Source organism: Leuresthes tenuis, unplaced genomic scaffold (genome assembly GCF_036924035.1).
Source record: "Leuresthes tenuis unplaced genomic scaffold, fLeuTen1.0.hap1 SCAF_9, whole genome shotgun sequence".
NCBI classification, from domain to species: domain Eukaryota; kingdom Metazoa; phylum Chordata; class Actinopteri; order Atheriniformes; family Atherinopsidae; genus Leuresthes; species Leuresthes tenuis.
This window is the reverse complement of record NW_027325363.1, coordinates 15,498,530-15,513,464: the sequence shown is the minus strand read 5'-3', so window position 1 is coordinate 15,513,464 and position 14,935 is coordinate 15,498,530. Positions and strand designations below refer to the sequence as shown.

Genomic DNA, 14,935 nt, shown 5'->3' with positions numbered 1-14,935 from the left:
ATGTTCAACGACGACGATTGTCGTCTGAGGGCAGGAATGAACTGGCTCGATGAACATTTTGAGACTGTTATGTTTTCCTGTGACATTGGATCTTATTCCAACTGTTTTGAAACATGTTGAGGGTGTAAGAGTGTAATGGATCTGCATATCACTGCATACTGTTTCTCATGTTTTACACAGTGTTATGCCCCATCTAGGGATATAAATGTGACCCATTTTCCTCAACCCTCAAGCAGCCACAGAAACATTATTTAGAATTTAACATAAACGTTTATTTATAATTCATATCAGAAATATAATGTCCACTTGGAGATAAACTAATAGGCTTCAGGATGGGCCAAGGCCAAAACAACAAATAAACAAAACTATTTTCAACAGGGAAGCTGACCTAAACAAAGCAAGTTCAAAACCAAAGACAACCACTTACTTCCCTAGACTAATAAAACAGGAGAAACTCAAGAAAATAATATGGCAGCCCACCCGTTCAAACTACAAGATATGTTGCTTTTTTTACAACTCAGCAGGACTTGTGGTAACAGTGTGGCTGGTTGGGAGGAGAGGGAGATGAGTCCCCGTGCTGACATCATCCCAGGTCTTTATCAAGAAGTCTGTCCCCAGGAAGTCCACTCCCCAGTAGCCAATCCTCTATGGGCTCTTGAAGTCTCAGCCAATTGGAGCTAAAAAGACACAAGTCCAAACAACTGCATCCAAACCCCTTTTTAAACAGGATTGCGTTTCATGGTTCTTCGCATATTTTGTGGTCGAATGAGAGTGTGATTGAATAGATTAATGGTTTTATCCTTGTTGCAACCACTTTATTTAATTATATTAAACTGACAATTTAAAAATGGTCCTTGCTGAATATAGCCACAGTGACATCTTGGCCCCTCCTCCTTTTGAATTACATAAGCACCAGCAGAGTTCCTGGAGCCTCACGGGGTCCGCGGCCCACATGTTGAGAACCTCTGCAGAAGCTCACGTGTCTCTGTCCGTGGTGCTGGAATCACACCCATCACCATGGCCAACGGTGCTCAGAGCACCTTAATAATCAACTGCTTGACTGATTTGTAGCAAGTTGAATACAATAAATCGATGTCTGTCCACGTGAATTACGGTATATCCTCGTTTATTTTCCCCCATTATAATGTTAAAGTTTTCTTTTTTCCTTTGTACTCTCACGAGCTCCGTATTGATCCTGCTCAGCGCAGACGCGCAGCTCTGAGAGGCCTCCACCAATCAGCCTTCGAATTGACTCCCTCGTACGATGATCTCGCGTGTTCTGATGCCGATGGCTTGTTTTCATCATTTCCCAGCTCATCCAGCTGCTCGATGCCTCAGTCGGGGGTGATGGAGGAAGGTGGCGCATGTTAAAAATGGACTGCGCACTCTCCTCGCAGGCTTTCCTATAGACCCATTCGACAACACCATCTTTCCGCTGATGCTCGACGTAGATGTTGCAGCGAGGGGCAGTTTTTTGAGTTTGCTCGCAGTCCTTCTGCCTCTTCCTCTCTAATTAAATCGTCGTCACATGACGCTGAGAAGCACTCTAACGCTTCAGATAAAATGTCTTTTGGTGAATGCCGCAGTCTGCAGGATTCGGACCAACCGTGGAAACCAGCATGCGCGGATCGGGGGACGTTTAAATGACGTCTGCGAACCACACTTCTTAAATTCTGGTGGTTAACATCCATTTAAAGGTAAGCAGAGACACTTGCAATGAGTTATCTTTCACTAGAAAGCCTGCCGTTTTGAATTTGTCAGGTTATCGATACCTTATTTACAGCCCCAGCGTGATCTCAGTCGAAAACATGCTCCGTTTTGTGGCTGACGTGCACTGTTGAGAAAGTTAGATTCACCAGTTGTTGTTCAAGCCTGCCATTGTGGTAGGAAGTTATAAAAGCTACTCTTTTAAACGAAAACATCAAATCTGTCCCCTGATTTTCCCCCTCTGTCTGCAGACTCCAATATGGGTGATGATAGAAGCCTCTCTCGGCAGATACAGAGTGTGGAGAGGAGCATGGTGTTCCTCAGACAGGAGCACCTCACTTTGCTCCATGGCCTCCACCTGGAGATCCTCTCCCTGCAGAAACGATGCACAGGTGAGGGGCGAACTTCTGCTGATCCTTACAGAAACAGAGGAGAATAATGTCTGACTGCAGCCTACTGTTATTCTGCACTGTGAGGGTTTATACTTTTGTCTAAGGGGTTAATATTGATGGCTGGACATTTTTAACAGATTTTCTTAGTTAATAAAGATCAGAGTGGATGAGAAACTTTATTTCCACTCCTGAGACAACAAAACGGGTAACCACTTATTTCCCACCAGTTTAGAAGTGTAGAGCTGAAACTCTGAGTTGCTTAATGTGTGAAATGTGATGAAGGAAAGAAAATTGGGCCATAACATGTTTTCAAAGCTCAGTAAGAGTCTGCTGAATGTGTGTATTGCTTTAACGAACAGGCCCAAACCCCAAAATGTTCACTTATGACAAAGAAAACAGTAAATCCTAAAGTTTAACGCATCAGAACCAGACCCAATTAGTCACATTTGCTTGAATAATTTCCAATCAGTTACTGGAATACTCTGTGGTGTATTTTCTGTTGATAACAAATGTTTTACTTCAGCACACATGAGATTATCATTGGTTGTGTTTTCTTTTTGGCTGATGCTGCTCTTTATTAATCAGCAAAGACATCACCCTTTACCCTAAAAGAAAGGTTTTAACTGAGATTTTTAAATGACAGGCTCTGTGGACAACTCCAAAAAAAACCCCACCCTTATGTAGCCTTTTTTGGAGATTTTATTTCACTTTGTGCGTATCCATCCAGCTGCCATCCTGATCTTCTTCTGCTTCTGTCCAAGAGGAGCTGTAAGTCATTTAAAATAAGCTTAATTTCCCTCTGTGTTGAGTCACAATCTGCAGAGCAGTAATAACTTTTAAAACAAAGACACTAAATCTCCCCAGACCTTGTGTGTGTATGTGTGTGCGTGTGGTCCTCATTGTTCATTTAGTGTGCGTGCACACTGTCATCAGTCACAGCCAGACAATGGCTACATGGTGATGTCATGCTACAATTCCAGTAGATTGCATCATTTCCTGTTTGGGGACTAATGGATATGCCTTTCATTTAATCAAGCATGCATGTCCAGATGATTTCACACACCTAATCATGTGAGGACATTCCATTCAATTTCACCGTTCCTTGGACGAGTTTTTCCCCTCTTGTCAAACCACAGCACTGACCTGTACCTAAACCTGTCAGTAAACTGAATCTAAAATAAAGTGTTAACCCTGAAAGAAATAGTCTCAGGTAAAAGGTGAAACCCAGTGTGTGGGTGTTTTTAACGTATTTTTGTCCCTACACACACATTTTTCTCTCACAGACAAAAAAATATGCGTACAAACACATCCATGATGGTTTGTCCATAAATCGCTTTAGTAATGCATTTGAAAAGGATTGTGGTGCACAAATACTGGGGAGAGCAGCGGGGGGAGGGTTTTTTGTGTTTGCGTGAGTGTGTGTGGGAGGGAGATAAATGGCTCTGAGCCTGTGTGACCGTTTTTTGTTGAAAACGACCCCCTCTGTCATTCAGTAATTCTGCTGTGCATCACATCTGCTCAGTGCAGCTGTGTGTGGTGGTTACAGCTTTTCCACCTCTTATTTACTCGTCTCTTCCTTCTCTCCCTTCTACTTTTGCTTCTGCTGGCTCTCTTTCTGCAGATGGCAGCCCACGTGGTGCTCTTACAGATTGTTTTGGTGAAAGTTAAAGTTAGGCTTGTGTGTGAAAACTTCATAAAGATATTGTTTTTTAAAGATGAGTTAATCGAGAGAGAAGTGTTTGAAAAGTTTTGCTGCGTTTTCTCAGCTGCAGCAAACACATTTCTTCCCCGTGTACACAAATAAGTCACTGCAGCATGGACTGTGAATCCTCTCCTCAGTCTGTTTCTACATTCCTCAGGAGTTTCTGTGGGATTGCATGATCACATTACTTTCACTAAAAACACACTTTTACACTTTTTGCTGAGCATCTTAAAAGGTCTCACAATATTCTCATGCCAGAGTAGAAAAGCTTTAAGTTTAAGAAACATATTTTTTTTAATACTGAGTAAGACCAAATGGTTTCATGTTCACTTTACAGAATACATACTTAAAGGAGAAACAGTGTAACCATATGTAAGGTTGTCCTTTATTTTCTTCTCTAAGCACCATTCTTTCTGTTCACATGGATGTTTGCCTCTTAGAGAAACAGTCATCTCAAAATTAAGTTGAAGACAGCCGTGTCCAAGTTGGAGTTGATTGTATTCCTGTCTGCTCATATCGGCAGAAAATTCCCCTCCACTCAGCTGTTGGTGGCTGATATGCTGCTGTCACAAACATTTTACCAGTACATAACCTGTATAACTCACAGCGATTCTATGCAAATGTAAAAGCTTCAAAACTGGAGGCATAGTGTGATGGGTATCTGCTGCCAGCTCACCGATGTGATCCCTGGAAGGGTGCGGCAAGGTTGAGCTGATGATGTTGCCGTTACATATTAGCTCTGCCTTTGTAATGCTGAGCTCCTCTTTTATTGTTCGGAACACCTTGAGTTTGCTCATCAGCATAAAGGCTCTTGTGCTGCAGCCTCTTTGAGGCACAAGCTAAATTACTTTTTTTTTTTTTTCACTGATATTTTGTGTTTTTGTGCATGTGTGGGTGTTTGCTCTTGAGGATATCTTTGCAGCGTTCAAGGTTGAATCGATGAAAGAGTAAACCTTGAACGCTCAGTTCGACTGCAGGAGATAAGACTGACCTACAAAGCGTTAACGCTGGATGTTGCACTGCTGAGTAGTTCATTTTTTATTGTTTGACTATTGACAAAAAAATCTCTTACAATCAGCCTCTTGTGGTTGAGTTAACTTCATGCACGCCACATGACAATAGTGCACGAGGAGAACCACAGAGGAAGACTTCTTGAGCTCTTCCTCACTTGGCAGTTACAGTCAAATATTAAACCAGTGTCAGAGGGTTTGTCAATTTGGAGCAGCTCGGGTTAATCTACGCTGGCTTCTTCTCTTTCTCCCCTCCTCCTTTTCTTCTTTTCTGGCTTTTTTAAATGAAAAATGTTTATTTTTATTTTTTTTCTGCTACTGCCCCTTCTCCTCCACCCCCCTCTTCATCCTTCTCTCTTCATGCCAGCGGCATACGTGGGCGTGTTATGCTGACTGCAGAGGAAAGGAAAAAGGGTGTGACAGGGAGAGCCTGGGAATAACTAAACTGTAATTCTATAAATTAAACTAAATTATCCTTAAAACTTGCAAATATTTACTTAATAAGTTAAACTCAATTTCTCTGCTCATATCGTGGGACACATATTCAATGACAGGCTTTCACGTTTACACAGTTTGTTCTCACTTCTCACTTCGTGAACATAAACGAATCCTTGCAGGGCGTTGGATTGAAAAAGGTTCTGGATCAAATGAAATAGGCAAATCTACACAACCACCGCTGTATGAGCTGAATGTGGAGATTTCCCTGCTGCAGTCAGTTTGCTCTGAATCATCACCGGGATGAGTGGCAGGCCAGACACGAGCAGAGGTCCAACCCCCCACCCCCTTAGAACAATCTACGCTGCAATATAGGTCACTAATGCCGGAGCAACACACACAAACCGGCCTGATCCATTATCCTCACCAAAACTAAAACCTTTGCCGTATTGCACTGATATGAGATAAGAGCTATCTAAAATGGCCCTGTTATACTGTTAAATATTTGCTCAAACCTTATCACATCAATGTTGGTTTAATATTAACACCAGTCACTAATACCGCTACTTCCCACATGCCTATAAAAGTAACACAATAGCATTTTTTAAAATCTTCTCCATTGACTCTATTCTAAAAGGTATTCAAAATATTCAAAAGAAACAGATCCACTAATGCAAGACCTACAAAAATAGATAAAGCTGACTATACAGTGTGTACAGTCCCCTCCTCACACAGTGTATCAAATCACAAATATGCAAAAGTTACACAATATCTGTATCTTGTAAGATTGTATAACATTTTACAGCACATCCTGGAAATTCTTACTGGGGTTAAGGTCTGGAATATGTCTGCACCATTAGAGAGGAAAATCTCTTTTGATGGAAAAACAGGTCACTCAGTATATTCATCTGAGCTGACCTCATTGCTGAAACGAGACCTGTCCAGCTGAAGCAAGCCCAGATCACAAGACTCACTCACAGACTTTGCTAGGAGACACACAATGAGTCCAATCTTTATGCTCCTTAACATATTGAAACATTTTTTTAGAAAATTAGCCTCAATGAAAAGTGGTTTTCTTTAGTCCCGACACCTTGAGTTTTCTTTACATTGTTTCTGGAAATGCTCTTACTTTCATTATCAAACGTTCGTGTCCGTTCTGCTGACGCTTTTCTTCGATTCAGTATCAAAAGGCGTTTGAAGTGTTCTCCATCCTGCTGCGTTTCTTCCTGTAAGGTCGTCCCATCTTTTTGGGTTTTGAAAATCCGCCACACAGCTCTGAAATCAAAACAAGTCCAAGTGATGACCTTGTATTTCTTGCAAAAATACTAACAGAATATCTGGGATTTATTTTTTTAAGGATACACTTACAAAAATGTGTCCTAAATTACAAAGCTATTAATCTTACGAAGATGTTCCACTGAATAGTGCTATGCTGGTGTTCAACGGTTCTATTGTCACCTCTGTTTCCAGCTGTTGTGTAGACATGAGCAGCAGCTTGTCACAGGAACCAAGTTTAAATGAGTGAGAAAACTGAGCTCAAGCACCATGATGAGGGTTTTTGGAAATGACCTTGTGTGTGGATACGTTATGTGTTTTAAACCGATTTACTTTCAGTAAGCCTCACGTGGATATCACCTGTGCAGGGTTCAGTTTGAAGCTGTAGCTTTGTGTTGAAAAGCTTTTCAAATGCTCAAGAATAATGCACAAAATATCGACAAACAAGAGCAAAAGATTGTTTTTGGGGGGGTTTCTGGTTCAAAATAACGTTGCATTAGACTATATGGTGAGTTTGTGTGAGGAATGCTAATACTTTTTCTTTAGCAGCAGTAAAGAAGATTTTTCTCTCCCTGGACTGTAGCAGGCCAAGTTTCTGGCACACAACCTTTGATGGGAAGTTTCAGATTTTGTTTCATGACTTATGCAGACGCTCACTGAAAATGTGCAAGACACTGCATCGAGCAGCTGGGATGTTAACCAGCAGCAGCAAACAGATCATGTTATTACAGCTTTAATAGCACAAGACACCTCAGCTCGTTTAAGCAGTGCATTTATCTAATCTCGGAGTGTATGATCAATTTCTGTTTCCTCTGATTGAGTCTTTCTCATGTGTTTTTCAGAGCTGACAAGCGAGCTGAAGGTGAAGCCCCCGGGCAGGAACCAGATAGGTATGTTAAAAAAAAACAAAAAAACAAGGCCTTCGGTGCTCATAATCCTTCCTTTTTTGTGCATCTTTTTTTTCTGCCATAAATCTCTCCACCTGCGCTCCGCTGTAATTTTGCCTCTTGGATTGTTGTCAGACCTTTGGTGTGGGGACTAAGACAGACTTGTGTTTACATCTTGCGGAGCTAGTTTGTCTTCACCACACTCAACCTCGACCCCCAATCGACCCCCTCTCCGCGTCCACATCCCTACGGGGGGGCTATTACAAAGCTTTTACATGCCATGAGGGGTTATATTTGTTTTTTTTAATTAGGTTTTTGCTGTGTGAAAGAAATGTCACTGCTAAATGTTGGCAAGAAAGGCTCACTATCTGCTTGTGGCAGGGCGGACGAAGAGATAGTACCATTTCATCATAGTATATGAGATACAGAATGCAGAGAGAGCAGTAAAAAAGCTGGGTCAATGTTGAAAGTTAGAGGGGGCAGCTGCGCTTGCTGCATTACTCAGCCATTAGATCCCATCTCCTTTTCCAGGGCAGGTTATCCCTCCATCCATCAATACAGCACGGCCCTCTGCTCTACCCCCACCTTCACAAATTGATCCGCACTCTTTTTCTTGTTCTGCTCTCGTTTCTCCTCGAGGTCCCAGCGGAAGTGTCCGCTTACAGACTCTGCTGAGATGTAGAGCCTGGAAAAAGAGGCGGAGAGAGGTAACGTGAGGTGGAGAGGAGAGCGATTTAGAGACAAGCTGAGGGGGTTAGAATACGGTCAGCGAGGAGGGGAGATGGCGGCATGGAATAATATGAAGATCGCATCATTTTGTCTATAAGTGGCACATGAGCTCGATCTGGGTGTGGTGATGGGCAACAGAAAACCTGACACTTATTGGTATGCAGATCATCCATCCTGGAAGACAGAGAGAGATGGAAAGATACAAAAAATAGAAGGGATGATAGAGAAGAAGTATTAAAGAGGAAAGTCATGCAGACTGAAAAACGATAAGATGCAACAATTTTAACCCCAAATTCTCTAGGAATTAAAGGCTTTCTAAGTTCACCTCCAGAACTCATTAAACCTCCAGTCACATGTTAAGATTTAGTACCTCAATGACAGATTTCTTTGGGCAGAGAGGTCAGTGCCCACCTTCTGTGCACGTAATCTCCTTCTGAACTGGCATGCTCCAGCTCAGTCAGTCCGGACACTACTTTGCTGACTCAGGACTTTTCATCAGAACCTCCCCCCTCCTCCCGGAAATGAAACAGCACAGAGACTGTCTACCACAAGAGAGTGATAAAAACAAGCAGTATGATGTGTTAAACCTGACCTTGGCAGGGAGAAAAAGCTCGAGGAATAGTCCATTTTTGTAGTTCTGTTTGGAAGAACTTTCTGTTGCTGCTTGATTGATGAGACGTGGACAAATTCATTGGAACTATTTTTGCCAGTTTCTTTAATAATCTGCATCGCCCGACACCTGAGCATAGATACTGAGCAGATTGACAGGCAGGCAAGTCTAAGGGCAGTGCAGTGTTGTTCCTGTGGAAATATGGACAGTAAAAGAAGTGTGAAATATGTGACAACGTCCCTACATCCTAACCAAACCCACAGCCTCTACGATGCTGGATCATTTTCAGCACAGCAGACTGTGTAATAAGATTAAACAAATCTATCTTTTTCTTTGTTTAACTCGATCACGTAAATTAGTGAATTTTACTTCTTTTTTTTCTTTTCACAGATTACATAGCCACTTTTGTTCTTACTCAGTATTCCTCAGTGTGTGTATTTAAGCAATCTTAAGTTTAACATTTGGTTATCTCCTCTCTTTGAATGAAAAATCCTTTGACTGTTACGGTTTCTGCACATCACACTAAATAGTCCGGTGTGTGAGGCAAAACTAGCCAAACCAAAACATGTAAAGCAATCAGCATCATACATCAACTCCAGTGATTCGGCAAAGATCAGCGTTGGCCGTAGAGAAACCATGGGTGTGGTAGAATGTATTTTTAATAAGAAGATGGACTGAATTAGGAGGGTGGGCTCTTTGTCCTGCAGAGTGTGCAAAGGTTTATGGAGCAGCTGCTTCACACGAGCATCAGCCAGCCTGCTTCCTGTGGTCCTACAAAGGCAGATGACAGGAAAGGTGAACAACAGAGGACAGAATTATAATCAAGATGATTATCATGGTGACCTACATACCCTCCCCTTAATATGGACAGTACTGACATGATAAAGCAGCACACATCTCTCAGTAACATGTGATACTACAATCCACTGTAGAGGTGAAATCACTTGTGTCGGGTGAGTTAACAGAAACTTTCTGCTCCACACTTCACTACTGAATCATTTATTATCATAATCCCCACTATGTCAGTAGCTTTATGCCTCTTAAGCAGCCGTGGCCCGAAGTTTTACGTTTTAGTTTTCCACGCATCTTTCTGTCTTGCCTATTAAAGATGATCACAGAAATTTTGACACAAATGTTCAATGTGGATGCGATGGTGAACTGATTTGGTCACAGCTCACAAACTCATCTACGCTAATAACAAAAATGGATGTGAACTGCTTTGCATAAAACTCCTGGAAGGTAAAGAGTTTGTTTATTTGTCAGATATTTGAAGAAATCCCTTGTGGAGCAGATGTTTACTTGACTTACTTCATTTACTCATGAATCCACAAATACCACAATATGATTTGAGCGACTTTACGGTTGCTGTATCATTTTTGACCTTACAGATCATCCCTAACAGACCGTTGAATTTCCAAGCACTTACACTTAGCCCTGATAACCGCTTTCATGTCATCCCAACAGAAATGTGATCTAGATAGTCTTTCAGCTGTGCTTCCACGGCCACGTGTACTGAGGATTAGAGATGCTGAGGGCAAACAAAAGCATTGCTTAACTAATTTAAGTGAGATGCATACACGGCCTCAATGTTTTTTCTCTCTTTTTCTTTTTCATTCTTTCTTTTTTTTTTTGCAGCTGTGCACATTTTTTAAATAATTATTATTTTATGAATCTTTTAACCTTGTGCATTATGATGCAGTATTTTAAAAGCGCACTTTCAAAGTACACTTTTAAAATATTTTGCTTAACTCATTTAAGTGAGATGCATACACTGCCTCAATGTTTTTTCTCTCTTTTTCTTTTTCTTTTTCATTCTTTCTTTTTTTTTGCAGCTGTGCACATGTTTAAAATAATTATTATTTTATAAATCTTTTAACCTTGTACATTATGATGCAGTATTTTAAAAGCGCACTTTTCAATGTACACTTTTAAAATATCTCCTATTTATAATTAACACTTGCAGTTCTGTTCTGTCTCTGTATCAGAGCTTCAAGAGGAAGAGGAGATCCTGGAGGCCCGCTGTCGGGAGTTGGAAAGCCGTCTGGCAGAGCAGGACTGCACTTTAGGAGACTTTCGTAAGGAGCTGAGCCACAAAGGGACTTTGGTGGGAGCCCTCCGAGCTAATCTCAAGGAAAAGGAGCGACATTTTCTTGAGGAGCTTAAACGCCGCAGCCACTGTTCAACTGTGCTTAACACAGAGCTGCAGAAGCAGACAGAGGCAGCAGCGTACCTCTCCTTCCAGCTGCACGCCGCCAGGCAGAAACTGCACCACCAGCGGATGCAGCAGAGGCAGGGACTCCTCGCCATTGCCAGCAGTCAGTATGGTGCCGGGCAGAACTCTGTGTCTCCCCTATCGGGAGCTTCCCCCTCCTCCCCTGTGGTCAAACCCAAGCGTAAGAGCATCAGGGCATCTTCAAGAGTGGAGCGCGCCCGAGAGTGCGTGCCCATGGAGAAAGTGATGGGCCCCGCAGAGCCCACGGCCATGCCGGACCCTGCACTCTTCCTCCACCCTCGTAGGCACAGAGCCCGCTCCAGGCACGCTGTGGCACAAAGACAGCCTCCGCTGGGCCTGGAGAGGGAGGATGGGGAAGAAGGAGGCGGCGAGGGGCCAGTGGAGCCCCACGATGAAGCAGCCAGGCTGGTGTCAGCAGCAGCAGCACCCCCTGCTGCTCAGACGAAGGCAGACTAGTGACGAATGTGACATCTGCTTGTAACTACAGTGCGACCACTGTATAGTTATCCTCTGTCAGACTGTTGACTGCTGTTGTTCTGCACTTTGATCGAATTAATACCAGGAGTGATTTTAGCCATTTAATTATATCACACTTACCGTAGATACTTTTTTAATATGTACTTTGATATAACCTTAAATAACTTGCAAAGCAAACGTCAGTAAGAGTCACTTTGATTCAGTCTTAGGATGAAATTAAGACGCTTTGTTTACACTGCTGTTAAATGCTCAGTATACTGTGGAGCCTTATTACTAAGTAGCCCCGCTTTGATTTAAGATGACTGTGAGTTTGACTGTGGTAGCAGACATTTAAGGTGGACTTCAGCCCAGTTGTGGGACCCAACCAACTGTGACCTCTCAAAGCTGAACACAAATCACCCCATGAATGCAAAAGTTTGTGTCCTCTAACTGAGTTACAGCTGGAAATACCTGAGGGGTGGGGGACGCCTCACATTGATCAGAAAAGCTTCCCGCACTATGAATAGAACAGAAATAGCAGCTTGTAATTCCTTGTAGGCTTTTTTTCACAGCTGACGATACTCATACATTAACTTTAGTTTAGGTCCATTCAGGTATCTCATTGAGACAGTTTTCAGACACCAGTCACCATCATCTTGTGTCATGACAGACAGTCGCAGAGAAGCACAAGTTATTTTCTCGTTCATAAAATCTGTCTCACTGCATTGTGGGTTTTTTCTTGTTGCATCATTGTGAAATACTGAAAAACGATTTACTGGAAAAGTAAATATGAACAGATAAGTTGCAGAAACCGTTCATTGGGATCTAAAATGTTAAAATGGAGAATTTTTATTTGTTCCATTTTTTTCAGATGCGTGTTCAATTTCAAACTGATTCAGAAAGAACTTCCAATTTTTTTTTGCTTGCAATCGGATATTTCCAGCCTCTTTCTATCTGTTTTTGAAAGAGGGGCTTAAAACAGTGGACAGCAAATACAGCCCCCTATACTGTGTGATGAATAGGGAAGAAAAAAGGGCAAAAAACCTTCTCTTGCTAAAACTAATCAAAATGTCCTCTGTGAAAGCTGATCGTGGTTTAAGCAGACAAACTTTAAAAAAGTTTCTAATGTTTGGTAATGTTCCCTCACTGTAATATACTTTAGGGTAACTGAGCTTTCTTTCACACGGTTCACACATAAAAACACACACTTCACTGAATTAACTAGTGAAGCAATTAAGTAATTTTATGGATTAATTGTCAACGGTTTCTTCAAAGATTAAAAACTACATTTGCACCGCAGTGCCTGTGTGAGGTGGAGGGGACGGTTGGACAGCAGTGGTGTTGCTTGTGTGCAAAACAATTTAGTTTGTGAGTTTGTCCAAATGACACACTGAGGTTCTTCCTATGTTTTGACAGCTTTGAATCACGGCGATATGAGTTCTGCCTCACTGGACCATGTGTTTTACTCAAGTGTGGTTTGTGGTATCAAACACACACACACTGACAACAGCTCATTAATTTTGAGGTTGTTGTGCAGGGGTTTCTTTTCACCTCAGGAAAACAAAAAGGTGACTGTAGCTTTTGTTGTGTCTTTGAACGCAACGAGGTCTGAAGGCTTTAAGGGACACATGGTTCACATGGGCGCCCCCCCCCCGAAAAAAAACCCCAACACAGCCGTGTCTAAATGCACACAAAGACAGCAGAGTGTTTGTGTCTGTACTTGTGTCCTCTGTTGCTAGACAGATGCAGTTGGTGCCCCCTAGTGTTACAACAAGAGAATGACACAAAGAGAGCAGTACAGTTAGGATCTAATTTCCCACTTTATTTACCGCCTTATTTGAGGACCTGTGATACATACAAAGAAACAGGACTGTGGGGAAACTACACATTTCTTTCCTCAAGTGCTTGTTATAATACTATTTGTTTGAGATTTAAAGGTTTACATTAGATCAACCTTTGTGTTTTACTCGCTGAGTTTTAATTGGGCAGCAGTAACTTCCTGTAAGACTTATTTATGTTGTGATTCATTGCTGTGGATTTTTTTTATTTTTCCCCTGGTTACTAGTTAAAAGTTTAACATTGTGTTTCACAAGTATTTCGTTGATATAGCAATATATAAAAAAATATTATTCGTAGTAGGTCACCTCAGTTGGTTTAAGGACATGTGTTGAAATAGATTTTACTGACTGATTATCTTTGTGTTTGATTATGATGATATATTTTTCTGAACTGTCTTATCATTATTATTGTGCTAGTGTTCATTTCCAGGAACGGTGTGTTGCTTTTGAAGCCGCATTAGGCAAGCAGGCATATTATTGTGTCACTTGAGACTGTCTGGATAAAAATGAGCTTGTCTCTCCCTTTGTTTTTTAAGTAGAAATGCAAACTTTATAAGGGTTTACGTCACCTCTTGGTCGGTGATCCATTAGCACGACTGTGTGCACTATTCTTGCTCGACAGTTTAAAACGATTAGTCCGAAGCTGTCGTGTTGGAAACAGGAAAACTGAGCTCTAGACTGTTAGACTGCATCCCTCAGCCTGCTGTCCATTTCAAACTCTCCATCCACATTTGACCCTCATCTCCTCTGGCATTTTAAACTAGATTATCCACACTTTGGTCTTACGTAACACAATGGGCAAATAATCAGAGCTGCTTGAATCTTCGACGACACATTTGTCTGCTTTGAGGAAAAAAAGCAAAAGCGCCAAAGAGGCCCAGCACTCAAATCAACATGGAGACGAGCAGTGTGACGCCTTAACAAAGATGTCTTTGCACTCATATCTCAGCTGCAGCGCGTAAAATCCTCACTGCCAGATTTGTTTTCTTTCTAAATTTCAACCCCACCGCAGATCTCACACCACAAAAGCATTATGTCTGCGCTTCTGTTCCTCTGAGCACTGGCGGTCCTCTGCTCCTCGCTATAACTTCCTTTCATCCAGTCTCATTATTGTGGGTCAGTCCTGGCTGGAGTCAAACAGTCTCCCTGGACTGTACGTGGCCCCATCGAGCATCTTCTTTGACATAGTTTAAAGCAATAATGCCGTGTTGTACACAGCTACAGAAAGATGTCAGTCTGAGTTGTTGTTATGGTTTTTGGTTAACAGATGAGCGTAAAACATTGACTGAACACCGCATATACTGTGCTGGCTTCCCGCAGCGATCAGCCGGACGCGAACCTGGAATAAAACGGAGGATCGTGGTGGAAGCTGCCGACGACTTTGTTGTTTGTTGGAAAGTTTGTCGAAGAAGGGACAAGAGAATAACTTTGCAAGTGATTATATGTTTTCACTTCAGTCATTTATTAGATAGAACATTTTCCTTCACGGATTAAAAATGAATAAAAAGCGTATCTGTTGAGTTTCACCAGAAAAATACATGTGAGCCTCATGAATGAATGAATGAAATAAATAATAAATGTGACTAATAAAAGTTTCTGAAACATCTTTCATTATCTTTTCCTTCATAAAAAAACATCATTCAAATTAAATAGATATTTAC

The 14,935-nt window shown here is 41.7% G+C and overlaps 1 protein-coding gene across 1 annotated transcript; it reads left to right on the top strand.

Annotated features, from left to right (window-relative positions):
* Positions 1-1,195: 1,195 nt before the first annotated feature.
* On the top strand, positions 1,196-14,850 carry ccdc92ba (coiled-coil domain containing 92Ba). Its single transcript, XM_072392524.1, has 4 exons — positions 1,196-1,697; positions 1,959-2,099; positions 7,364-7,411; positions 10,733-14,850. The coding sequence occupies exons 2-4, from the start codon at positions 1,967-1,969 to the stop codon at positions 11,434-11,436; spliced, it is 885 nt and encodes a 294-aa protein (XP_072248625.1). The 5' UTR covers positions 1,196-1,697; positions 1,959-1,966; the 3' UTR covers positions 11,437-14,850.
* The last annotated feature ends 85 nt before the right edge of the window (positions 14,851-14,935 follow it).

What these genes read in the sequence shown, in the direction of transcription:
- ccdc92ba (XM_072392524.1), top strand. Translation starts at nt 1,967, where the DNA reads ATGGGTGATGATAGAAGCCTCTCTCGGCAGATACAGAGTGTGGAGAGG. An exon ending in CCTGCAGAAACGATGCACAG is followed by an intron (nt 2,100 to 7,363) that starts GTGAGGGGCGAA and finishes TGTGTTTTTCAG; the next exon opens with AGCTGACAAGCGAGCTGAAG. An exon ending in CCCGGGCAGGAACCAGATAG is followed by an intron (nt 7,412 to 10,732) that starts GTATGTTAAAAA and finishes TCTCTGTATCAG; the next exon opens with AGCTTCAAGAGGAAGAGGAG.